This window comes from Aotus nancymaae, unplaced genomic scaffold (assembly GCF_030222135.1).
Source record: "Aotus nancymaae isolate 86718 unplaced genomic scaffold, 86718_ANA_hifiasm-v0.15.2.pri h1tg000138l, whole genome shotgun sequence".
Lineage (NCBI taxonomy): Eukaryota > Metazoa > Chordata > Mammalia > Primates > Aotidae > Aotus > Aotus nancymaae.
Genome location: NW_026988553.1, coordinates 2056189 through 2082497, shown reverse-complemented (window position 1 = coordinate 2082497; position 26309 = coordinate 2056189). Strand labels below are relative to the sequence as shown.

The 26309-nt window shown below is 55.1% G+C and overlaps 2 protein-coding genes across 4 annotated transcripts; one reads left to right on the top strand and one right to left on the bottom strand.

Annotated features, from left to right (window-relative positions):
- Positions 1-2033: 2033 nt before the first annotated feature.
- On the bottom strand, positions 2034-11846 carry ZFP92 (ZFP92 zinc finger protein). 3 transcript variants are annotated; one of them, XM_012437933.1, is made up of 5 exons: positions 11797-11846; positions 5193-5243; positions 4767-4893; positions 3313-3417; positions 2034-3025 (listed from the first exon to the last, which is right to left on the bottom strand). In XM_012437933.1, the coding sequence occupies exons 2-5, from the start codon at positions 5223-5225 to the stop codon at positions 2034-2036; spliced, it is 1257 nt and encodes a 418-aa protein (XP_012293356.1). In that variant the 5' UTR covers positions 5226-5243; positions 11797-11846. The 3 variants fall into 3 exon arrangements, with proteins under 3 accessions (XP_012293356.1, XP_012293355.1, XP_012293354.1); XM_012437932.1 differs by lacking the exon at positions 11797-11846 and adding an exon at positions 6792-8503; XM_012437931.1 differs by lacking the exon at positions 11797-11846 and adding an exon at positions 5743-5993.
- A 12443-nt stretch (positions 11847-24289) lies between these two features.
- Positions 24290-26101, top strand: LOC110567869 (paraneoplastic antigen Ma6E-like). Its single transcript, XM_021668856.2, has 2 exons — positions 24290-24439; positions 25112-26101. The coding sequence occupies exons 1-2, from the start codon at positions 24290-24292 to the stop codon at positions 26099-26101; spliced, it is 1140 nt and encodes a 379-aa protein (XP_021524531.2).
- The last annotated feature ends 208 nt before the right edge of the window (positions 26102-26309 follow it).

Sequence of the window (26309 nt, the reverse complement as noted above, 5' to 3'; positions counted from 1 at the left end):
ACAAGACCATTTCACTCACGCTTACTGATTAGCAGCACTGGGCTTGGCATGGAGGGGACAGGGACAGGCGTGACACACACTTGCAGGCTTATGAGGCAGGCTAGTACATGAGAACGCAATCATGGACGGGGATCGGGACCCACTGAAGGAGGCAGTGGAACAAGAGCAGCTTATAAGAACTCTAGAAGTTTTCATCAAAGAATTCATATATTTATATATATAAAACACATGCGCTTGTGCGCTCACATGTGTGTGTGTGTAATATTTCTGGAGTTGTCCAGAAATGATTGGCACTCCGAGCAGCATTCTCTGAGGAAATCCTGTATTTTCAGGTCTTCCCACACTCTCCTGATCGGAGGCAGCTGTCTCTGAACAGCCCCCTCCACTGCACCTACCATCTGCCTGCCCTCAGTCCTTGTAGATGACAAATCCCCTCTTCCCTGGGAGGGGACAGGGCTGGAAGGGGGTGGCTGCTGACCAGGACACTGGGCCGAGAGCACCAAGGGGCAGAGTTCCTGGGCCCAGATTTGGGGACAGGGCTGGGGGGCTAGGCGTCTGCCAGCCCTGAGTCTTTTCCTTGAGAATTCCCCTTGGCTTTCAGTAAAGTGACATTTGAAGGGTCTGCCCTGTCTCTGCAGGGCTAAGTGGGGGAAGGGTGGACTGCATTGTTGTAGGGAGAAGAGGGGCCACCATACTCATCGGGGAGCAGGCCTGGAGTGGCCCCCTTTCTCCTGCCTGAGGTCTTCTCAGAGGGTTGGGGGGACTCTTATTTAGAGAGTGATTCCCTGACACTCTGATATGGCAAAATCTCTATTTTCAATGTATGTTACCCCTGAATACAAAAAACATTCAAAGCAACATAACGTCCAATATTCTACAGAATGTCACCCAAAAGACATTCACTGAAAGATCCGTTTCTGGGCTTGCTCTGTTGCCTAAGTGCAAATTCCTAACCCATCTGGCTTTTCTCCTAATCATCACCAGCCAAAAGAGAGGCTGCCTGATGGGGAGGAGCAGGTAAGTGTGAAGATTTAGGCACTGGTGGTGGGGCAGGGCAGGGAGACAAGGGACAGAGAGGCCAGGGTGGCCTTTGCTGGTGGGGTCTGGGGGGCAGAAGGCAGTGGGTGGGCAGGGGGGAAACCGAAGCCAGCAGGGTGGCTAGCTGCAAATGTTCAAATGTGAGTGACCAGAAGGGAAGGGCTCCTCTCCCGGAGAGGGGATGGTGAGCGTCCTCGGGTCTTATCCTTTCTGCGGGTCCTGGGCCAGCCACTCCTACAACCACGGTGCTCAGCGATGATGGGGCCTAGGCACTGCTCCTCCTCCCAGAAGCAGCTGGGGGCACCCAGACAAGGTATGAGTTTTCCGGCACAGTCCTCCACATTCACGGAGCCTCATGCTTCTGTGCTAACTTTAGAGTCTCCCCCACCCACAATATAAGCTCTTAAAGGATTAAAGTGCTTTCCGTATCTTCTACCTGGGAACACTAACAACTTTTAGGGCGAGGGGAACGACCCCCAGGGAGGAAATGGACCACTCCTCTTAACCCAAAGCCAGCGTGCCCCGGCTGGCCGGCTTCACTGGCCTCACGCGACCTTGTCCTCACCCACAGCAGGCGATGCTGATGCAAATCCGAGGGATGGCTTGCGCATCCCCTCCACGCATGCCTGTGCACACACCATAGTACCTAGGTGCCGTCTCTGTGCCTGAGTTGCAAGGCCCAGGACTCTGGAGGGAGTAGAGGGCCTCTGTCGGCGGTCCGCACTGTCCTCGGCGGAGGAGCCAGGGCAGGCGGCCCCGGGGGGAAGGGTGTGGCCCCGGGGGAAGGGTGCATTCCTCTGTTCTGAGTCCCTCCCGCGTTTCTTAGCCTCAGGGTGAGGCTCTGCCTGGGTCTTCTGATGGCCAAAGAGGTCGGGGCTGTGGCTGCTGTCGTGGCCCTGGGAGGGCGTTCTTTCCACCTGAAGAGGGCTGAGCCTCGACGTCCCCGGAAGGCCCCCCACGGCGGCCTGCCGCGCCCTGGGTGCGCTGGCGGGGAGTCAGCGGCGGCTGGGTCTGGAAGGCTTGGAAGCCGCGCTCACCCGCGGGGGGCTACTGGCTGCCACTGCTCTCCCAGGACTGGCGCTCCTGGGGCCCGCTCGCCGCCGCGCCGTCTCTGCTTTTGCCTTCGCTGGGCGCCTGGCGCCGTGCACTGCCTGGTGCTTGAAGAGGTTGGCGCGCCGGCCGAAGGCCTTGCCGCAGTCACTGCACTCATAGGGCTTCTCCCCGCTGTGCACGCGCCGGTGCTGGCTGAGGCCCGAACGGCCGCGGAAGGCCTTGCCGCACTCGGGGCACTCGAAGGGCCGCTCGCCGCTGTGGCTGCGCTGGTGGTGGATGAGCTGCGAGACGCCCTTGAAGGCCTTGGCGCACTGGCCGCAGGAGTAGGGCTTCTCGCCGCGGTGCGTGCGCTGGTGCTCGATGAGGTTGGAGCTGCGGCTGAAGGCCTTGCCGCACTCGGGGCACGCGTAGGGCCGCTCGCCGCTGTGCACGCGCTCGTGCTCCAGGAGTGCGAAGCTGCGGCGGAACAGTTTGCCGCAGTCACCGCAGGAGAAGGGCCACTCGCCGCTGTGGATGACCTGGTGCTTGATGAGGTTGGAGCTGCGCGTGAAGGTCTTGCTGCACTCAGGGCAGGCGTAGGGCTTCTCGCCGCTGTGGATGCGCTGGTGCTCCAGGAGCGCGAAGCTGCGACGGAACAGCTTGCCGCACTCGGGGCACGCATAAGGCTTCTCGCCACTGTGGATGATGAGGTGCTTGATGAGGTTGGAGCTGCGGCTGAAGGCCTTCCCGCACTGCTGGCAGAGGTACCGCTTCTCCGCACCTTTGTGGCCCTGCAACCCTGTGGCTGAGCTCGGCCTCAACCCTTGGGCACCTCTCTGCAGCACAGACGACCTTGCTGCCTGCCCCTCCCTGCCACCTTGTGGATCGGCCCTGGGGAGTTGTCGTCCAGAATGCTTCTGCGTTGAAGTTGATGTCGTGCTCTCTGTCCTGTCACCTGGAAAGACAGAGCACCAGGCAGTGTCACCCTCATGCCAAGGCAGAGAGATGAACGAGCAGGAGGTGAGGACATAGTGGGATGGAACAAGGTGACCGCAGAGCAGAAAGTGATCACACAGGCAGACAGGAGAGATGAAGGGGTGGGAGGATGGGCTACAGACAGCGGGGCTGCTGTGACACCTGGACATTGGAGAATTTTCCATCCAAAGTGGCAGTGCCCCCACCCCTTTGCCACTGCTATTTCTTTTCCCCAGACGGCGAGCCGGTTGAGCACCTCTCACTCACCTATGAGCAATCCTCTGGTGGCCCAGGTTCTGGGGATGTCTGCTACCCACGGTCCTTCCCCTCGCTCCAATTGGGAGATCAGGTGAGGCTTGGAGAAGGAAAACCCTGGTCGTGGAATACGAAGCGGGTCAGGACCACTATGGCTAAGGACATGGCTGCTCCTGAACTCAGGTCATTCTCAGTATCTTCAGGTAACAGAGAATAAAGAACTCTCTAAAAAGCACCACCGAGAAGGTCCAGAGAAAGGGCAGAGTCCCTCTACGGAGGCAAGGGCTCCTGCGTGTCCAGGGCCAGGTGGGCGTGGAGAGCTTCAGTGTCTGGCAATTTGAGCCATGAGGACAACTGTGTTTGTCACCTGGCCTGCAGGGAGGCCGAGAAGCTCATGAGAACTCAGACATGTGTGTGGGTACCCTGAGGGACAGAAGAAGGGCTTGTAAGCCCCAGGGAGTATTGGGAGGCCGACAGCCATGTGCCCCAAAAGCTGAAGTGCCCTGTTTCATCATCAAACTCGACTGAGGATCCCAGACACCTCCCTGGAAGCCCAGGTCTGCCTGGTGAGGGTCAGAAGGAAGCACGGGATGAAGCTGCTTCCCCTCTACGGGGTAGATTACAAAGGCAGAATCTGTGGAGTCAGAGCCCCACACCCCCGAAAGCAGTAGGGTACAATACTGAAGCCCCTCTGGATTTCCCCTCTGGCAGTGAGGGGAAATGGAGTGCTGCCATTTCCACTGGAAAGTGGAGTGTCCGAGCTAAGCTGCAGCAGCCAACCATGCTGGGTGCACTGGGGGAAATGCCAGAGGCCGGGTCCCACTCTGTCTCACGCATGCATTTTTCATCACCTGTGAGAGGCGGGCCACGTCACTGGCACCCTCAGAGGTCCTGTGCCTCGCCTGAAAGCCTTCCTGAGTGCTCTGGCCTGTCTATCTAGCCTGTGAAGCCTGTGTTTGTCCTTTGCACGGGCACGGAAGGGGGAGAGCAGCCTGCTCCAAGCTGCCCCGGCTCCTTCCAGGACTTCTCAAGGCTTGAAATCCAAGTGTGCAATTTGTCCTTACGTGGGACCTCCCTGGTCGATGGAAGCAAAAGATGTTGCTAAATTTTACAAAGTGGAACAGATGCAAAATGCAGCATAGAAATGAATTAAGTCTAAAATAGTTCACATAAATATTCCAGTATGATTTGCATCTCTTTTGAGTAGAACGACATTTAGTCGATTCATGATTTTATACACAAGATAAGCCTGACACTGAAACTCACAGGCCAACGCATTTCCCTAAAACATTTATGGGTCCAGGCCACTTAGCTAAAAACTATCCGACTGAGATGGCCTGCAATGGATTACTGGTATTACTGATCTTGGGCTCATAGCAACCAACAAACAGGACAGTCGGGAACAAATTGAGCCCAGAGACAGAGTAGGTGGACCAGGTGTGTGTATGTCATGGGGGGTCACTTACCCAGTGACACCAAATGGCTATAGTTTTCCAGCATCACCCGCTTGTAGAGGACCTTTTGTCTGAGGTCCAGAAGCTTCCATTCGGTCTTTGTGAAGTACACGGACACGTCCTCAAAAGATACTGGCACCTAAAATAAGCCATTCTTGCGGCCACAGGGGAATTCAACCCCCTGGGCCCCTGGAGGAGCTGACAGAAACAAAATGTGAGGTGGGGGGAACCCTGGAGGGCACAGCAGGTGGAAAGGCTTGGAGTTGCGTGAGTTGTGAGACAGAAAAACAGGAGGCACAGGAAGCCCAGATTGTGGACCTCAGGAAAGAACAATGGTAAGGGCGGCCTAAACTCAGCCCAGCTGGAGAGGTCTGGGCATGGGGAGGCAACACACGGGGGCTGGCGGGGGGAGAGGCCAGGGAGGGGTCCACGACTCACCTTGGGTCTCGCGGTCAGGAGAATGGCTGCCATCCCCAGGGCGTGGAGGAGCTGAGGGAAATGCAAAGAGCCCCTGTGAGCTCAGGTCAGTCTGGAGCAGCCAACCTGTGACCTGCTTCAACACCCTGCTTAGTTTTTCTTGTGAAATACGCAGCGCAGTGGCCACCTGTGTTCTCACTCCTGCAGCTTCACCAAGGGCCCCTGACCATCAGACCGTCTGTATGGCTTCTGTATGGCTTCCATAACAAGTACTACAAATTGGGGCCTTCAAGCAACACGCATTTTTCTCCCCCAGTTCTGGAGGCCAGAAATCTGAGATCCAGGTGCTGGCGGGCCCCCACTCTGCCAAAGCCCCTTCCTTGCCTCTTCCGACTTCTGATGGCTGCCAGCAATCCTTCTCTGCCTCTGTCTTTGTGTGGCCATCCTCTCTGTGTCTGTGTCTGTGTTCACATGTCCCTGGTCTGCTAAGGATGCCAGTCACTAGTCCCTGGTCTGACACCAGTCACTGGATTAGGGCCCACCTGCTCCTACAGCGATGACCCCATCTTACCTTGATTATAGCTGCAAAGCTCTCTTTCCAAATGAGGTCACAGTCACAGATACCAGGAGTTGAGACTTCAATATGTCTTTCTGGGGGACACCATTCAAACCCAGGACACTTTCTGCAACTGAGCTGCCGTGCCTCCTCCCCTGTGCAGTGGGCCACGAGCTAGGGTGCCCATGCCCACTTCCCACTGGCGCTCGCCTGACCAGGCTGTCAAGGGAGCCCATTCCTTCTTTCCTTTCTTTTCTTCTTTTGCTGCTTTTCTTAGCTCTCTCCCCATGTGGACAGCACCCCCTGACCCCAGCTTTCCAGCCGTTCCTGGAAGCTCCACTGCCAATCCCCTTCCCCCAGGTCAGCCCTTAAGGAAACTCCAAATGCACACATACAACCTCCCCTTGCGACATGAGACTTGCTCTCAAGGAAGAGAAGAGAGATGAGGGCAGTTCAGAATCAAGGCAGAGAGCTGGAGGCTGCAAGTGGCAAAGAGAGTAGCCAATGGCCCTCGAATGGTCGTGAGCTTGGCATTTGTGGTGCTGAAAATTAGGGAACAGGTGCAGAGGATGACACCATGTGGGACCCTGAGGGGACAGCAGGAAGCTAGTTTCAGGCTAAAAGTGGGGAACATGCAATTGACCAAGTGGACAAAATGCACCTTGGCCTCAGGACTTCGACTTCTCCACATCGGTTCTCAATGCCAGAAGACAGTCAGCGCTGTGGTTCGGATATCTGAGCCTCCAAACGTGACGTCGCAATTTGATCCCCAATGTTGGAGGTGTTTGGGTCATGGGGGTGAGTCCCTCATGAACAGATTAATGCCCTCCCTGAGGAGTAAGCGAGTCCTTGCTCTGTGAGAGCTGGTCGTTAAAAGGCCTCTTGCCCCACCTTGTGTCCCCTCTGGCCACATGATCTCTGCATATGCCATGCGCCACCAGCTCCCCTTGGACTCCCACCCTGAGTGGAAGCAGCTTGAGGCTCTCATTAGATGCAGGCGCCCAGTCTTGAACTTTCCAGCCAGCAAAATCCTGAACTAAAGAAACATTTTCTCTATAAATTACCCAGCCTCTGGTATGCCTTCGCAGCAACACAGGATGTCTAGGACAGGCAGGTCAAAGACTGCTCCTTTCTCAGCACGCCAGCTACCGCCTGCTTTCTCTGCGTCTCTGCCTGGGACTTCCATTTTGTTGGTGTCCAAGCTTTTATCGATGTTCCAACAGGTGACTACAGTTTGTCTGCGGCAACAACAAGGCCATAGGAGAGAGGGAGAGGGGACAGGGTCCCAGGAGCACAGAGAAAGACAGCCATAGTATTCGCCTAGCATTTAACTTGCCCCAAAGTCCCTCATCATCCATGATGACCTGCCAGCCAACATTGGTCCACGATACATAAGTTCATGTTCTGAATCCCTGAGGGTGGAATGGATGCTAGAACCATGAGGTTAAAGACCGAGGGAGAAAGGGATATCACATATCCAAATGTCACCCTGTGATTATTTGCTGGCTGCAGGAGAGTCATCTAACCTAGCAGTGGGACACAGTGGGGGACAGTCCATATGACTGGATTTGAATGCAGCCTTGGCACTCTACGTCCAGCGTCCAGAGGCCCTCAGGGACAGATGATACCACAAGAAAGCAACCTGCCCAACCCAGGAAGCGGGCCATTCCATAGAGCCGGTCCAGTGTCCTCTGCAAATCAGTGTCATGAGGGGAAAAGGAGACTGGGGATAGAGATTGTTCTAGATGAGAAGATATTTAAGGGGCCCAACACCCAAGTGCAAGAGGGGTCGTCGATGAGATGCTGGCATAAATGAGAGTCGTCAAAGGCATTGGGGATTATGGGAGGGGGTGACTATGGGGTGGCCCTCAGAAGACAGGAGGGGATCATTACTGCTCAGGTGCTGGATGGATAGTGGCATTGGGTCATGAAAGAAAATGTCCCCATTTAAATAAATGCACATTGAAGCATTTGGGGGAGGAAATGGCATGTAAGTTACTTAAAAACCTTTCAGAACGAGAAAGAGAGAAAAGCGGATGCACTGCCAAACCTGCGGGGTAGGTGACCTGCGCGTCCTCAGACCAGTCCCTCTTTTTTGTCTGTGCACAAAATTAAAAAGAAAAGAAAAAAGAACTATGGAAAACAGACTGGTGGCTTGTCAGTGAGTTAAACGTAGTTACCATATGACTCGGCAATTCCACTTCTGGGTATATACCCCCACAGAATTGCAGACAAGTGGTTCACACAAACCCTTGCACACCTGTGTTCACAGCAGCATTAATCATACAGCCGAAGGTGGAAGCAGCCCAAATGTCCATCGATAGATGGGTGAACGAATACTGTGAAGTCTCTATATACAACGGAATAGTATTTGGCCATAGAAAGAAAGGAAATTCTGCCACGTGCTACCATGTGGATGAACTCCGAGGACACTGCTCAGTGAGAGAAGCCAGATGCAAACTTGAAAGGCCACATAGCGTCTGATTCCATTTTGTGATGTAACATCACATTTCCCAAGAGTTGTCTTGACCTCGTTTTGAAATAGTGGCTAAAATCTCTCATCTCTCTGCCCTTCGAGGGCAGTTTGCTAAGTCCCCACTCTCGCCACTTTTCTTACAAGGACCCTTTCTCTGGGGTCACCAAACACACACCCCAACTGCCCCCGCCTCATTGAACCCCCACACTCTGGGGCCAGGCACCAGACAACTGGGGACAGCCCCTATGCTCTGGAGCCTGAAACCTTATGCAACTCAATCAATCCACAGGAAGCCTGAGAAACCAAGCCACCCGCCTCTACTGGTCCCTCGGCCCCAGGTGCTGTTTCCCTGTCCCCGCCGGGTCTAACCCCTGTGTGGCCCTGCCTGGCAGCCTTCTTTCATTCAGAGCTATACAGAACAAAAAGTTGTGCTTTTCATCTATCCCAGGGTCCTGCCATCCAAAGAACCTTTAACTCTCACAAAACATGTCTGTCCAGAACGGGTAAATCCATTGTGTCAGAAGGCAGATTGGTGGGTGCCAGGGGCTGAGGGGATGGGGAGGGACCGCTGATGGGTCTGGAGGTTTCCTTATGGGGTGATGAGAATGTTCTGAAACTAAATAGAGGTGGCGACTGCACAACATGGTGACTATACTAAATGACCTCTGAATTGTTCTCTTTAAAATGGTTAATTTCACTGTGTGCAGTGGCTCACACCTGTAATCCTGGCACTTTGGGAGGCCAAGGTGGGTGGACCACTTGAGCTCAGGAGTTCGACACCAGCCTGGCCAACATAGTGAGACCCCATCTCTACAAAAATACAAAAAATTAGCTGGGCGTGGTGGCACGTGTCTGTAGTCCCAGATACTTGGGAGGCGGAGGCGGGACGATGGCTTGAGCTGGGAAGGTCGAGGCTGCAGCAAGCCATGATTGTACCACTGCACTCCAGCCTGGGTGACAGAGCGAGATTCTGTCTCAAAAAATTAATTTTTATGTTGTGTGAGTCTCACCTCAATCAAAAAGGAGGGGAAACGAGGTGATCCCGTAAGGTAATCACCTGATGTCCGCAGGCCACACCTGACTTCATTAGCACACACTGTCAGTGACCGGGAGCCCTCCAAAACTTAAGGTGAGTGAGGAGGTGTTACTGATGATTTGCCAGGGCTTTCAGACTAGTATGAAATTGTTGTTTTGGAAAGCAGCATAAGCTCATTTTTTCCCCTACCATAACAGTACTGAAATTTTGTTCACTACCCATTTTGGGCAAGTTGAAAGGGGGAGGAGTTATCTCTAGTCCTTCCATCCCAAGATGTACTGAGGCAGGTCTGAGCCCCAAGGGAGCAGAGCACTGTTGACTGGTGACCTCCGAGTGAACACTCCATCAAGGGGAGTCCACCCAGAGACGGGACCCACACTCCAGTGCGGCATCGGAAGACTCAGCGGAGGTGCCGGCCACACCGAGCCGTCACCCAGAGCAGTGCCTATCCTTGAGGGCCAGGTTCTCGAAAATCATCTCCGATTTCAACTCTTGGAAAGAAAGACACAACAAACTCTGTGCCCATAGAAGTCAAGTAATCTCCAGTTGAGCACCGCTCCGTGCATCTGAGGACAGGAGAACCTGGAAGGCGCCTGGCAGAACTAGAGAGCAGCTTCTTCCAGCTGGACCGGCAAGAGCTTTGGGGACCAGCAGAGCAGAGGCCAAGTGGAAGGATAAACCTGCGCTCTGAAGCCAGGCTTCCCTGAGGCACGGCATCGGGCTCGCAGGCAAGGGTTCCACTAGACCTCAGCGCTTCAGGTAAGAAGCCAGGAAGCCCATCAACCCGGGTGACTGGTGCCACTGGCAGCCCCTCCAGGGCTGCTCCACCTCTGTGAGGGCCCTCGGACCTGGGACCGCGGATCTTAGCCACTGAGTATGCAGGGTGGTCCACCCGGGCAGGGCCAGGAAAGGGGTGACAGCGGGGCCACTGCATACAAGGAAGCCTGGCCAACCGGGGGAGAGCCAGCTGCAGCAGGATGCCTTAAGGCAACCACTAGATGGGGAGATATTCCCAGAAAAAAAAAAAGAACCCACACGAACAACATTGAGAGAAGCATCCAGCAGTCCCACTCGTGGGGAGCAGGAATTTGGGCTTTTTCGTCCACAGCAAGGGACAGGCATCGCCACTGTGGTTGGGCTTCTTCTGTCCTGGGGGATCGTGCTTCTCTCAGCCCCACTGGCTTTGCAGTCACCTGCTGCCCACCTGGCAGAACGGCCGGGGAGGGAAACTGGAGAAACTAGAGCCAAGGCCCAGCCCGGATGCTGCGTGGGCTGACCGGGGCCCTGCATGCAGCCTAGCCTGGCAAACTCCTCTGAGGAACTTCCTTGCAGCTGGCAGGCCTTTCCCTCTGGGGTCAGAGTCTAACCCACCCAAAAGGCGGCCACCCAGGCTGCTTGCTGAGGGATCCTTCGAAGAGGTGGGTGGAGTCCTGTCCTTCTCTGCTCACAGTTATCCCTGGGATGCCTGTGTCACTCAGAGTAAACCCACCCAGCGCTTCCTGACCTTGCCCAGCCCTCCTGCCACCTCTGCACTTCCCTCCACTCCCGCCACACTCTTGATCCGGAGAGCCAGGCCACTCTCACCCCAGGGCCTTTGCACGGGAGATTCCCTCTGCCTAGAACGCTCTTCCAAAACACGACCACATGGCTTTCTCTCTCACCACCTTCGAGTTTTCATAGAAATGTTGCTTTGAAATGAGACTTACTCTAACCACACCACCTAAACTTGCAACCAGACCTCCCTTCCTGGCTCTTACTGCCTTTTAACAGACTCGGTAATTACTAATGGAAAACATTTTCTGTTTATTCTCTGTGCTCAGCCACTAGAACGAGAACCACAGGGCAGGGCTTTCTGCCGCTGTGTCCCTGGCAGATCTCGAATGCTTGCAGCAGCCTGGCCCCTGGAGGGTTCTCAGGAGATATCTGTGGGATTGAACCAGTCACAACTAGCCTTGCAGGGAAGTGCCGGGAGCCGCTTTCTGCCCACCTCGCTGGCTTCCTCTCTCACCCTTGCCCACCACCTTCCATTGGCCGTTCCCTTCCTCCTAGGCTTGGCTAAGCTTCTGCTTTTCCGTGGCATACCAGTCATCCAGTCAACACCCCGCGCCACCACGAGGCACCAGCACACACCTGATACCCTCTGGAGCACAATTTTAGGCATCCTGACCCCGTCTGGGGACCCTCAGGGCCGGTGGCTGGGCAGCAGTGCCACAACCTCACAATGCCAATCTGCCTGGCACTCTCACACCCAGAGGTGCAAAATCCAAACTCACCAGGCGATGAGCGACAGGATGCTCTTTAGCCAGCCCCGAGACCGGTGGCTGGAAACCAATAAGGAGAGAAATTGACAAACACGGGCCGCGGCTCCCAGCGCCCAGCCCTGGAAGGCTGTTCTCCCCTAACGCCCCTTAGGGGGCGGCTCCGAGGGCTGATCCGGCCACTCAGCGCTAGCCCGCCTCCCAGGGCGTCCCTGCCTGTCGCAGCAGCCGCTGCTCCCTCGTCCCCCTCTCCACCTGCGCCCTGCCCAGACGGGCCCCTTACCCCGTTACCCCCTTACCCGCGGCTCAGCTCGGCCCTTCTACCTGGGCTCAGCGGGCGGCTCAGCTTAGCCCTTCTACCTGGGCTTAGCGGGTAGCCGAGGGAGTTGGCCTCCCTTCCCGCCCCCTGCAGCACCGAGGCCGAGGCCGAGGCCGAGGCCGCCGCCACCTCCGAGAAGCCCTCCGAGGCGGTGTCCCCAGGAGACGGGGGCGGGGGATCGGGGGACTCCCGGCCGGGTCTCGACCTCGCCTCTGGGTACCGCTCGCGAGGCACGTCCTGAGGGGCAATCTGTCCGTCCGGTGCGCCGCCGACGAGCGGGACGGGAGCGGGCGGGGCCGGGGCGGCGGCGGCGTGGGAACGGGGCGCGGAGGGGGGGCACGGAGCATGCGCGGCGCGGTGGGAGGCGGCCCGCCCCGCGCCCGCCACACAGGGGCGTCTGGCCTCGCTCCCCACGCGCCCCAGGGCACTTCCGCTTTTTGTCTGGGCTGCTCCGAAGGCTGGGGTCGAAATGGTCAGCACACCGCTGTCCCTGAAGGGGACAGGGGAGGGACCCACGTTGGCAGAACACCTCCCATGGGCTAGACCCCTGGGTATTACGTCCATTCATTCAGCTATTCATCTCGCTGGGGTCCATAGGACCTCTGCGGGGCAGCTAGCACCAAGTGGCCCAGCCATGGTCACCCAGTAAGGGAGCATCTCTGGTGACCCAGGATTGCAAGGATCAGAAAGTGGGGGAGAGGTGAAAGGTGACACGGGAAGGGTGCTGTGGAGACAGGAGGAGGAGAAAGAGGAGGTCAGGGAAGTAAGTGCGAGAAGGCAAGACCTGCTGGGTGCATCTGGCTTTCCCTCAGGTTCCCGGAGGGGATCCACCTGCAGTTTGTCACTTTCCAGTGGGTCACGCTGCACGTGGTAGAGCTGGGATTGAAATCCAAGGCTGCTTGGGATATTGCTCTGTTGACAATTGTGAGATCCTTGACAAATAGTGAAGCATATGAAAAAGACCCTAAAAGAAAAGCAACAGAGAAAAATCAGTCACACCGGGTGTCCCAGCCCTGGCCGCTGAGAGCTGAGCACGAGGCAGGCGCCCCCGTGGCCACTGAGAAACCAGAGCTCAGGGGTTTCTTTTCTTCCGAGACCCAGGGCCCTGGCCAGGAGCACTTGGCTTGCAACAAGGAGCCCTCGGCAGGCCTGTGCTCCCAGGAGGAAAGCCGTCCATCCTGGACTTAGAGGAAGGGCGGGACGCTGCTCAGGGAAGCTCCCGCTGCAGGAAGCAGGGCCCCCAGGGGGCCCAGGGCAGACACAGCTTCGGTGCTCCTTTCTCTGAGCAGAGGCAGGGAGGCGCCCGGTGGCCCTCGGCTGTGGGTCCTGGTGCCCAAGCTTGTCCCTTCACCGGGGCTCCGGCTGGGCAGGCTGGGGCCTGGGCTGTTGAGACGCTGTGGGGTGACTGGTTGGTGCCCCCTGAAAGATATATCCGCTTCTTAACGCCCGGGCCCTGTGAACACGGCCTTATATGCAAAAAAAGGGTTTCTGCAGATGTCATTAAATTGAGGACGTGGAGATAAGAGCAACCTAGATCATCCGGGGGGCCCCACGGACGTCTCCCTTACAAGAGACAGGAGACAGAGACACGGAGAAGGCCATGTGGAGGTGGAGGCGGGAACGCGCGGGGTCCCCAGAAGCTGGAAGAGGTGGAGGGCTCCTGCCCCAGAGCCCCCGGAGAAAGCGCTCGATGTCGGACTCCGGCCTCCACAACTGGGAGAATCCACTCCCGTTGGTTGAAGCCACGCTGTTTGTGGTCATGCCGAGACAGCCCAGGCCACTCCGACGCGAGAGAATGGGCCGAGCCCCGAGTCCTCCTGGGTCGTGGAGGCGGGCAGCGGGGGGGCCTTTGCACCTACCTCATCCAGTGACCTGGTGGGGGCTGGGGCGACCGTGGGAAGGCAGCCCCCATTGTCCTTGGGTCATTTCCAGCGTGAGCGGAAAGGCATCTGCCACATGCCCACAAGCCATCGCTGCAGGCATCTGCCCACATGGAAAGCCTGAGCAGCCAACCTGCACGGAGGCTGGAGAGTCGTGCCTCGGGCCGGGGACCCCTGGGAGTGTGCCCCACTTCCACTGCAGGAGGAAGGGCTGTGTGCCCTGGGCAGCGGATCCCACACAAGCCTAGAAATGGGGGCGCAGGGGCTGCCGTGTGCGCCATTGTCTGCAGCGTGTGGGTGGACACATTGGTGGTGGAGGTGCACCGCGGTCAGTCTGAAGAGCCGCACACCTAGAGCAAGTGAAGGGGACCTTGACGAGCCCACGATTCCGTCGGGAGATCAATCTCCCTTCTAGCATGTTTTCGGTTTTTTACTGTAACGAATTTCAAACACACACCCAAACTAGAGAGGATGACAGGGCACACACCCGCCTGCCGGCCCCGCCAGAGGTCCTCTCACGGCCCTGTCTCCTCCCTCTGCCTCCTCTTACTGTGACTGGGAGGCCTGGGGCCTCCTGAGAGAGGCATCTCCATCTGCTTTAGGCAGCAAACCTGGATTCAGAACCTGGGGAGGAAGGTGGGGGTCTGGGAGTTGGGAGGTCCCCTCTCCTCCATGGGTGTCCACCACCCCTAGCCCTCTCCCAGTCTGGCTGCTCCCCAGCTCCGGTCTCCTAATTCTCCCCTTGGCCCAGGCTGGCCCAGGACAGGCAGGCAAGGTAGCCGGGCAGAGCACAGGGGAGTGGGTGCTGTCCCACAGCTGTGGTGCTGTCCTCTGTGCCGTGGGCACCTGCCAGGCCACAGGCAGCCCCCTCCTGTGGGCAGGTTGGCAGCAGTTTCCCCAAGCTTCGGCAGGTGCCCACGGGCCCAACAGGGAGGTTCATGGTGAAGCCAAGCTGTCTGTGGGAAGTGGGCACACAAGTGGGGGAAGGCCAGGCTAAAGGGGGCTTAGGCAACCTTCACAGCAGGGCAGGGGTCAGGGCGGCACTCTCCCAAGGCTCAGTCAGGCTGTGGCTGACTGTTCTGCTGGCATGCCCTTGGAGGGAGGTGGTCTGGGGCTGCGTGCAGAGCCTTGAGAATGTGCTGCCAGCCTCGGATACCCGTTGGGGATGATAGTGACTGTGGGCTCCTGTGGGGACAGGCTGTGGGGACAGGCTGCGTGTCTGGACTAGGTGAGCTGTTTCTGTGCAACTCCTGCCCCTGCCCCCTGCCAGAAAGGTGCTGAAGATGGGGTGCAGCCAGCGAGTGGAGGAGGGAGATGTCCTTGCTGTAGTCCCAGGAGACGGTGGCTCTGGGGAAGCCGGGGATGAAATGCACTCGGCAACGCCTCAGGTCCCGCATGCTGCTCCTTGAGCCTGCAGAAGGCTCAGAGTACTGCATGACTCATGGCATGGAGAATGTCTTGTGTCATGAGGGGCATTTTGTCCACCTTTGGGACCCCTAGGGCTTGATGGGACCCCCATGGTGAGGCTGGTAGGCACAATAGTGTCAGGCCTGCGTGCCAGGAGGGAGCAGTGGCCAGGCCTCAGAGCAGGATGCCTTGGCCTTCAGAAGCCAGAGGGCCTGCAGCTCACCTGGGCACCTGCCCCAGGCGGTGGCCCTCCACTTGCTGCCTAAGTGACAGCTTCTCTCATGGGTGCAGCTGTGGATCTGGTTTCTGAATGTCCCAGAGGGGAGCCACTGCTGACCCTCTTCGGTGTGGCCACTACCATCCTCACTGTCCCTCTGCCTTCACTGACACTCCCAGTCTGATCACAACTGTCTCTCAACTATCCCTCCCAGTGTGGCCAGCCCCCTCTAGTGGCTTCACTGTCCCAAGCTGTCACTCAGGCCCCAGCCTCTTTCCACCCTCAATTCTTGGCTCTGGCTTCAGGCTGCTGCCTGTGTGCTGGAGAGTGTCTGTCAGTGTCTGCTGGGGCCATGTGCTTCCTTGTTCCGGCCCCTCCTCTGTGGATAAAATCCGAATCCTTCCCTTTGGTCTGACTGGGCCATTTGGGCCATGGACTGCCTTAATCACTAACAGTTGCCCCAGGAACACGTGTGCCTCTTCGTTTGGGGACGGGAGTCACCTTGCGCTGAGCCACATGGGGGAGGGATGGAGGCTGGAAGAAAAAGGAGGATCTAGCTGGGCATGGGAGCTCATACCTGTAATCTTACCACTTTGACAGGCTGAGGCAGAAGGACTGCTTGAGATCAGGAGTTTGAGACCAGCCTGGGCAACACAGTGAGACCCCATCTCAACAAAACATAAAAAAAATTTTAGCTGGGCACAGTGGCATGCACCTGTAGTCCAGCTACTTGGGAAGCTTAAGTGGGAGGATCGCTGGAGCCCGGGAGTTTGAGGCTGCAGGGAGCTATTATGGCCCCACTGCACTCCAGCCTGGACAGCAGAGTGAGACCCTGACGCTAAACAAGAAAGAGAGGGAATGGCTGCTGGGAGGGCAGCCAGCGATGTCCAGTCTCCAGACATTCCTTCAGGTGACAGGGACCAAAGCCCAGAGGGTCACCAAAGGTAAGGAGCTGAAGAGTCACTCAGCCTTGTCAAGACTTCCTGACAGAGGAGAAGGCTCAGCCGTCGACTGGCACAGAGGCCGAGCTGGAGCGTGGCCGTGCCAGCCTCTTGACTGGTCTCTGCAGCCTCAGTGCATGGCATCCCCCGACCTGAATGCACCTGCTTTTTTGTTATTTGCACTTCGATGTGCCAATGCACACATCCAAAACTGAGCTTGTGACCTTGCGCCACGGCTAGAGCTCTTACTGAGTCCCCAGCTGCAGTGACTGGAACACACCCATGTCAGAGGCCAGACAGTCGGGCTACGTCCGCTGCTCACTCTCCACATCCCGTCATTCCTGGTGTGTGGCTAGTTCTCTGCACATTTTAGGTCTGTTAAATGGACTCTGTCTGTTTGCTCCATGACACCGCCCTTGCTGTCATCTAGGCTACAGTCATCTCTCACGGGACACCACAGCTACCCTTCGCTAGTCTTCCTGCATCCACTCTGCTCTCCACATAATTTCTCCACAATGAAACCAGAGATAACGCCTTAAAATGCAATGAGATCCTGTCACTCATGCAAATACATGTCTGTGCGTGCGCATGCAGCCCTGGCTTCACATCTGTCAATGAGCGCTCAGCTCTTTCAGGATGAAGACGAAACCCCTCCGAGGTCCATGAGGCCTGCACCGTCTGGCCTCTGCAGCATTGGTGCATGGCATCCCCCATCCCTGCAGTCACACTGACCTTCTTTCAGCCCAATACTCTCCATGTCCCTTCCAGCCCCAGGACCTTTGCACATGCAATTCTCTCACCTGATGGGGAGCTCACCTCCCAAAAGAGAAGTGAAAAATGTCTGGGCTTTCCCAGTTTTCCTCGTAGTTATGGCATGGGCACCTAACCCAGGCTCCACCAATCACATGCACCCACTACCACTGAGTCTGGGGCCCAAGGTGGGAAGCAGCAGGGCCCCCACAGATTTCACTGTAGCTGGGCTGCTGGCGGCAGGGGCCGTGCCGCCCATTCCCTGAGAAGTGCTGGAAGGTGTGGTTCTCATGGCAGCATCCCGAGTCTCATGGTGCCTGCCCAGTAGTGGGTGGGAGCCACAGGGGAGCTCTCACCACTCAGCACAGTGGTGGGGTTTGGAACCTTGTTCCTCTCTGCAAAGCCACCCAGCCTGGTTCTCCAGCCCCCGCCCAAGTGCCTATGGGACACCCTCTAGCTGGTTCCCTCTGGGCTTCCATCAGCCAGTCTGTTTCTGTTGTGTGCAACTAAGAACCCCGAGGGGCCAGCTCTCCGCTGATGCCGTGGGATCTTCCGCTGTTTGAAATGCTCCCCTCCCTGGGCTCAGGACGACACCGGCCACTGGTTTGCTTCTCAGAACTCGAGCAGCTTTCTGCAGAGTCATTTGTTGACTCTTCTTACTCCATCCTTCCTCTAAGATCAGTGTCTGTTCCTGGTTATGAATATTTAGAGGCTTCATATCACTTGTGGGATTGATGGCCCACCTGACAGTGTCTCCCTGGGCAACTTTTGGTGCCATTTACTAAGACAATGCTGCTCAAAAGAGTAGGCTTGGAGGAAAACTCGTCATGCTGCTGTAGACTGTTGGGCGTTAGGGGGATATTGTAGTCTTAGTTATCTATCATTATGTAACAAATTACTCCTGCTGACTCAGCTGGGAGGTTCTGGCTTAGGGTCACTCATGAGGAGACAGTGAAACTGTCATCCAGGGCAGCAGCCTCTGAGACTTAACTGGGGCTGAGGGATCCACTTTCAGGCTTACTCACTTGGCTACACGGCTCAGTTCCTCACCACATGGATCTCTCCATAGGGCTGCTCATGGCAGGGCTTCCTGCAGAACAATGATCTATTTTAGGAGTGAGGGAGAGAGAGAGAGTGAGAGAGGCAGGGGATCTATGTGTGTGCGGGGAGACAGAGTGAGGGGTGGGGAAAGGGAGAGGGAGGGAGGAAGGGGGGAAACAAGTGCAAGAGGGTAAGAGAGAGCACCCCAGACACATTCTGCCTTCTCCGAGAAGCCACGCTTGCTGGTTACAGGCCATGGATTCTACTGAACTCTATGTCACTAAGGCTAGACTCCACTCAAGGGGGCAGGGATCCAGCTACATCTCTGGACAGGGGAGTATCACAGAGTTTGTGGATGCATTCTTCAAATCCTTTTTTTAGACACCTTTGATAACTGCATCAGGTTCCACGAATGAGAGGATGGGTTGGAGAGGCGACAACATTTGAAGTGAAGGGCGGATTAGAGGCCCTTGCCATGGTGTCGGCCCCAGGAATACCGTTAAAGCTTCAGTCAGGTTCTGTCTTCAGCAATGGTGGAGTCACTCCGGTCAGACCAACTCTCCCTCAGATGACTCCTATGAAACCAGGCTGAAATACTAACCACAAAACCTTCTGATGGTGTGAGGGACTAAGTGGTAGAGGCAGATGCCATAGGGGGGTTAACACCTGGAAGAAGGGACCGGCACTAGGTGGCTTTCTTGCTTGTCTGCATGTGAGTGTGGACCATAGAGGACGCCATGCTGGGTGACCAAAACTCAGAGACCCAGAGAGCAGGCTTTGGGGTGGCCATGGCAGAGGGAAAGCAGGAGTGGCAACGCCTGGGAGCAGAGAAGCACCGTGTGGAGGAGCCCCGTGTTTGGCCTGTAAGCTCTGCCCAAATCTCTGGTTGACCCCAGAGCTATGCATGCATGGGGCAGAGTCCAAGAAAAGAACAGAGCAGAGGTTTCAGCTGATGCCCAATACCGTGGAAACGGAGGCTGGAGCTTGCAGTTGGTACCCAACACTTAGAGTGAGTGAGTTTAGCTAGGTTAACTGTCTACTGAGACAACAGACCACCACCACCACCACAACAAACAACTCATATTTGGAGAAATATAACAGACACCATGAAGCCAAAGCTACTAGAACTCATCATGGGCAGTGTCCAGGATATAATGCTAGATTACCAAAAGAAACAAGAATTGTCCTGCTACTCAAGGAAAAAAGCATCCAAGGGAAACCAACCCCTGAGATGACCCTAGTAATTCACAATATTAAAAAAAATTCTTAAGGACATAAAGCACACTTCTGCCTGTAATTCCAGCACTTTGGGAGGCTGAGATGGGTGAATTGCTTGAGACTAGGAGTTCGAGGCCAGCCTGGGCCACCTGGCGAAACTCTGTCTCTACAAAAGATACAAAAAATTTAGCTGGGCATTGTGGCATGCACCTGTAGTCCCAGCCACCTGGGAGGCCGAGGTGGGAGGATTGCTTGAGTCTGGGAAGTGGAGGATGCAGTGAGCCATGATCATACCACTGCATTCCAGCCTGGGCAACAGAGTGTCACTGTCTAAAAAATAAATAAATAAATAAAATAAGAAACATGCTCCCAACACTTTATTTATTATTTTTTTGGAGGCAGAGTCTTGCTCTGTTACCCAGGCTGGAGTGCAGTGGTGTGTACATGGCTCACTACAACCTTCCCCTTCGGGTCTCAAGCAATCCTCTCACCTCAGCTTCCCAGGTAGCTGGGACTACAGGCATATGCCACCACACCCAGCTAATTTTTGTATTTTTCGTAGAGAGGGGTTTCCCCATGTTGTCCAGGCTGATCTCAAACTGCTGACCTCAAGCCATCTGTCCCCTTCAGCCTCCTAAAGTGCTGGGATTACAGGTGTGAATCACCATGCCCAGCTACCTAACATTTTTCTTTTTTGGTGCCGTGACTCTCATCTCATTGCTCACTGCTTATGAATTTTTTAAAATAGGAAATTTCAGAAGAGAAATAGGAACTGTAGATGCTCCTTGACTTACTGTAATTAAGTCCTGACAAACCAGTAATAAGTAAAAAATATGGTAATTTGAAAATGCATTTAATATCCCAGTAAACCCAGGTGCCCCTTGACTTAGGATGGAGAGATGTCCCAGTAAAGCCAGTGTAAAGTTGAAAAATCATAAGTCAAATCATCATAAATCAAGGACTGTCTATATTAAAAAGAACCAAGTGTAAGTTCTAAAACTGAAAAATGGTATCGGAAGTAAAATCTTCACTGGATGATCTTAATAACATTGTAGATAACATATGAGTCGCAAACTTACAGATAAATAGAAATCATCCATCCTGAAAAACGAAGAGGAAAAACAGTTTTCAAAAAATGAAAAAGGCATCTCAATGAGCTCTGGGACAATATATAGAGGGCTAACGAATGTGTATATGGCCCCTTAGGAGAGAAGGGAGAGAATGGGGAAGAAAAACTACTCAAAGAAATAATGACTGAAATTTCCAAAATTTGAAGATAGACATAATTTACAGATTCAAGGAGCTCAGTGAATTCTGAGGAAGATAAATACAAAGAAAAACCATGTGTAGGCACATTTGCAGTCAAAGTACTGAGTCTGGGAAGAGTAACGAGTGAATTGTGAAAACAGTAAAATGAAACTAACTGAAAAAAGAGGCGAATATTCACAAGTTCTGCTGAATTATCATCAGAAGTAATGGAAACCAGGAGACAATGGAACAGGACTTTTAAAGTGGTGAGAGGGAAAAAACCAATCATTTTAATGCAGAACTCTGTATCTATATCTAGGCAAAGTACCCCTAAAGAATGAAGGTGAAATAAGGATGTTCTGAGATACATGAAAGCTAAGATAATTCATCAAGAGACTTAAATGCTACAGGAAGTCTTCTGATCTGAAGGAAAAGAGGGAAACCTTGATCCTTCGGTAGAAATGAATAACAAAATATGTGGGTACATATTAAGTGATATTTATTTTCTCTTTATAAGTTCTTTATAATACACATGACAGTTTAGGGTAAAATTATAAATAATATATTTCAGGGTTTATAACATGTCGGTATCATATATATGACGACTATAGCATAAAGAATGGGGTGCAGGTGGAGTAATCTACATAATGAAAATAGTCTTAAATTTAGGTGAAGAGGTACAATGTAAACTACAAGTAGAGAGTGAAAAGTTAAAAAAATATATATATATAAGAATCTCCAGAGCCACCACTAGAAAACAGTGCAAAGAGTTATTGCTGAAAAGGTATAATAAAAGGTAATAATGATACAAGGATCAATTAATCAGGACACATGGAATTCATACATATGTTTGCACACAATAACAGAGCTTCAGAGCTTATAAAACAAAAGTTGGTAGAATAAAGAGAGAAATTGGCATTTTCACAATTATAGTTGAATATTTTAACACTCCTGCCCCGGTCATTGATACTACTAGAAAAGGGATCAATAAAAACATAGGATCTCTTTATGACATTACCAATCATATTGGAAAGCAAACAGGGGAGCAAATTGGACCGATTTACCACAACGAACTTTCGCTTTGCAAATGTACTCCCCTGACCCTCGTGGGTAGGCCTTTCCATGGCGGAGGGTCAATCAGTGTGCCTGCCGCTTCTGGGCTTCGAGCTTCTTCAACTTTCGGTGTGGCCGCCATGGTAACAAGAGTGCATTCCCACGTGGTCCCCTCTCTCGCTCTCCCCACCCAATCATTTACCCTGTATAGCGACACTGGCCTAGAACTTTCTTTCGGAATTCCCTGTGGCTTCTGGGAGAACCAGGGGTTTCTGGGAGCCCGAGTGGCTGTTGGCGCCAAGTGCCTCAGAGAGCCAAACGCTTCCATGCTGCGGAGCTGAGGCGATCTCTTCAGACCCTTCGGAGAGACCCAGGCATCTGACTTCCCACTGAGAGACCTGGAGTTTGAGAAAGTGAGTAGATCGCGGGGGCTTTGCTAGGGCCCAGGCCTGGGAGGTGTCACTGGAGCCCGGGAGCCCGGGGTGGAGGCACAGGAAGCTGCCCGGGTGGGGGGTGGCAGGTGGTGAGGAGCGGACTGTGGAGCTGGGGGGTGGCGGTCCCGCCTGGCCTGGTTTGGGCGCAGTGCGAGTGTTGCTGTGGGCTTCCAGCCAAGGAAGGTCCCCTGGGGAGGGCGGTTGGAAGGAGGGCTAACGGGAGGGGGTCCCCAGTGCGGGGTGGCCGGAGGAGGACCGCTGGGTCCCGGAGATAAGGGGACTGAGGGCTCAGCACAGGGCCTGGGCAGAAGGGGTCCCCAAGCACGCGGGGTAGAGAAGGCCTTCCGGCTGCGGGGCTGGAGGTCCGGAGGGTGAGGGGGCCGCGGAGCACCGCGTTGGAGAGCTCGCTGGTGGTCTCCCAGCATGGGGTGGCAGGAATGGAGGGCGGCCCAGCCTGGGTCTGAGGCGCTGGACAGGAGGTCCGCTGGCGGGCGCCGTGCGCAGGTCCCAGGGGCAGGTGGGTGGGGGCAGAGATGATTCCTAAGCCTGGTGGAGGGGCGAATGGAGCGGAGGGCGCCCTGCCACTGCGGGCTAGCGGGGCTCCTGACTTGCGGGGGCGGGGCGGCAGTGTCCGGATCCCCGCTGTGGGGAGGCCACAGAGAGGCTCGTGTCTAAGCATGTGGGACGCCCTGCTGCCCGGGGCTAGACTGGAGTCTTGCCAGCTGGGCATAGGGTAGCCAGGGGGGGAAGGGCACGTTGGGGCAGGACGGGACGGTCTTCGGTGCGCGGTGAGGGATGGGTTGGAAGGAGGGCCACTGCCTGAGGGTGCACGGGGTGAGGAGCCGGAAGCCACTTGGCGGCCGCTGGTACAGGCGACGGTGAGCGCCCCCTGGAGGTTGTCGGACGTGGCAGCCGTGAGGAGCCTGGCCCCCTACAGGCGGAATTGGAAAGGCTTCAGGTAGCCTCTTCCGTGGGGAATGGCGACAGGAGTTGCAATGGCTGGAGGGGGCAGACCTTGGCCTCTTCAGAAAATACGGATTCATCACAAGGGCAAATTGTACATTCACTTAGATAGACCGTATGTTGAACCATTTAAAAATCTTCAGAAACTGAAAAGGATCGCACGTTTACATAAGTTCTCTGATCACAGTGGAATTCTATTTGAAATTAATAACAATAACATATGTCTAAATATTTGGAAATCCATGGGTCAAAAATGAAATCACACAGGAAACTTACAAAATACTGCAAACTGCACAAAACATACAACTTATCCAAATTCCTAGACATTTGGAAGGAAGGAAGTGGTCAGAGGAAAATGTCTTGCTTTCAGTGCTCATAACAGAAAAAAAGAAAGCATAAAATCAGTGGCCAAACAGTCCATTTAAAGAAGCTCAAAAAAGAAGAGAAAAGTAAACACAGACTGAGTCAAATAAAGAAATGATAGAGATATGAAGGACAATCGGTAAACCCTGACATTGGGCTTTTTGAAGAGTACCAAAATTAATGAATCATAGCAAGACTAATTAAGATGAGAGAGGGCTGGGCGCAGTGGCTTATGCCTGTAATCCCAGCACTTTGGGAGGCTGATGTGGAGGAATTGCCTTCTCCCAGGAGTTCAAGACCGGCCTAGGCGACATAGTGAGACCCCTTGTCTACAAAAAAATACAAAAAATTAGCCAGGTGTGTTAGTGTGCGCCTGTAGCCCAAGGTACCCAGGAGTCTGAGGTGGGAGGATCGCTTGAGCTCAGGAGGTCGAGGCTGCACTGAGCTGAGATTGAGCTACTGCACTACAGCCTGGGCAACAGAGAGAGACCCTGTCTCAAACACACACACACACACACGAGAGAATGAACACTAATCAATATCAGGAATGAAGGACAGGATATTGCTACATACCATATAGATGTTAAAAAGATAATGAGGGAATATTGTGAACAAGTTTTTGTCAAAACTTTTGAAAAGTTAGATAAATTTCCCAATTCCTTTGTGGGGAAAAAAGTAACTTACTACAAATGGCACCAGGTAACATAGAAAATGTGACTAGCCCTGTATCTTGCAAATAAATTTAGTTTGCCATCAAAATTTCAGTAAAATCAAAGAGTTAAAATGAGGAGGCAGAGGAGCTCCAGCCCTGTCCCCCTCCCACATGTAGGGGCAGATGAGTGGTGGGAGTGAGTGGCACCAACAAGCTTCTCTCTTTGCACTCACAGGCTGCGTCAGAGACTGCAGCAGTCATCACACATTCCTGTCTGATCAAGCTCCCTCCCTCAAGTCCTCTGCGATGGCTCAGGCAATGATTCAGGACTGGTGCAGGTGGATGGGTGTGAACGCAGAGCGCTCCCTGCTCATCCTGGGTATCCCTGATGACTGCGAGGAGCATGAGTTCCAGGAGGCCGTGCGGGCTGCCCTGTCACCCCTGGGCAGGTACCGAGTGCTCACCAAGCACTTCAGAAAGGAGCTTGGGGCCAAGATAGCCTTTGTGGAGCTCGCTGAGTATTTAAACCGAAGCTTGATTCCCTGTCAAATACCAGGCAAAGGCGGACCCTGGAAAGTGATCTCCCTGCCCCAGGTACCTGATGTTGAGTTTCAGGATATGCCCAGTTTTCCTGCACAGTCCCAGGGGCAAGCAGTGGCCAGAGGTGCAGGTGAGGGAGGAGGCGCAGGTGAGGGAGGAGGCGCAGGTGAGGGAGGAGGTGCAGGTGAGGGAGGAGACGCAGGTGAGGGAGGAGACGCAGGTGAGGGAGGAGGTGCAGGTGAGGGAGGAGGTGCAGGTGAGGGAGGAGGTGCAGGTGAAGGAGGAGGTGCAGGTGAAGGAGGAGACGCAGGTGAGGCAGGAAGCGAAGATGAGGCAGGAAGTGAAGATGAGGCAGGAAGTGAAGATGAGGCAGGAAGTGAAGATGAGGCAGGAGACGCAGGTGAGGGAGTAGGCGCAGGTGAGGCAGGAGGCGCAGGTGAGGGAGGAGGCGCAGGTGAGGCAGGAGCTGTGGGTGAGGCAGGAGGGACAAATATGGCAAGAGCCTGGGTCCAGCCCTGGGGCTGCGCCCTGCAGGCTGTGCAGGAAAACAGAGCCTCCCGGGAACTGAGACCCTTTTCCGGGAGGGAGCAGCCAGGCTGCCTGGAAGAGTCCTTTGAGAGCTGGCTGGAGCACGCCAAAGACATGCTGCAGCTGTGGTACCACGAGTTGGAAAGGGACAGGAGGAGGTGGCTGCTGGAGAGCTTGAGCGGCCCGGCCCTGGATGTCGTGAGTGGCCTGCTGGAGGAAAATCCCAACTTGTCTGCGCTGGACTGCCTGGCGGCACTGGGGCAGGTGTTTAGGAACCAGGACACTCGAATGACTTCTCTGCTGAAGTTCCTGACCTGCACGCAGGGGCCCCAGGAGGGGCTGTTTGCCTTCGTGGTGCGCCTGGAAGGCCTGCTGCAGAAGGCCATGGAGAAGGGGGCCTTCCACCCAGCCATGGCCAACCACTTTCGACTGCGCCAGGTGCTGTCTCGGGCCCGCCCCAGCGAGGCTCTCCAGGATACCCTGAGGGGGATGCAACTGGATAGGAGGCCGCCTGGCTTCCTACGGCTGCTTCGGCTCATCCGGGAGATGGAGGTGTGGGCGGCCTTCCCAGGGAGGAGCCAGCAGGGTGCAGCCTGGCCAGAGTCCCCAGTGGAGAGTGAAGACCCAACTGCCGCCCAGATGGCCCCTGCCCGAGGAGATGTTGCTCAGGCCTCCCCAGCCCAAGGGGATACCAGCGACACTGATCCCAGCAGGGAAGATGCTGCCAAGGCCGCTTCTGCCACCAAAGTGGCCGCCAGAGGCACCCCTGCCACTGGGAAAGATGAAAATGTCCCTACTGGCCTGGAAGGCTTAGGTGGGGCGGGGCCCGTAGAAGTCCCCTGTGGCTCCTCCCGAACCTGGGTGGGCAGTGCTGTCTGGGTGTTCCCAAGTGGTCCTAGCTGGGGTCCAGAGGGCCTCGTCCAGGTGAGAGGCCGGAAAGCCAGGAATCCTCCATTGGAGAGGCTCCAGACCATCTTTGAGGAGTCTGAAAACGAGGATGAGGATGGGGCTGGGGAGGCAGGCCAGCCCAAATCTTCCTCGGGCAAATAAGCTCCGAGGGCCCTGGGGCCTCCTCTCCTTTCAGGCAGCAGCACTCTGGAGGCAGATGGAGGCCAGGCCAGGGCCAGTCCCTCACCCCACATCGGGAGTAGGGGCCCCTACCTTCCCCAAGAGGCCCTGGCCACTACCCCCAGCCCTTCCCCATGATCCAGATGACCACGTTTGATTCCAAATGGGGTTGGGAGAGGCACCCCGCCCT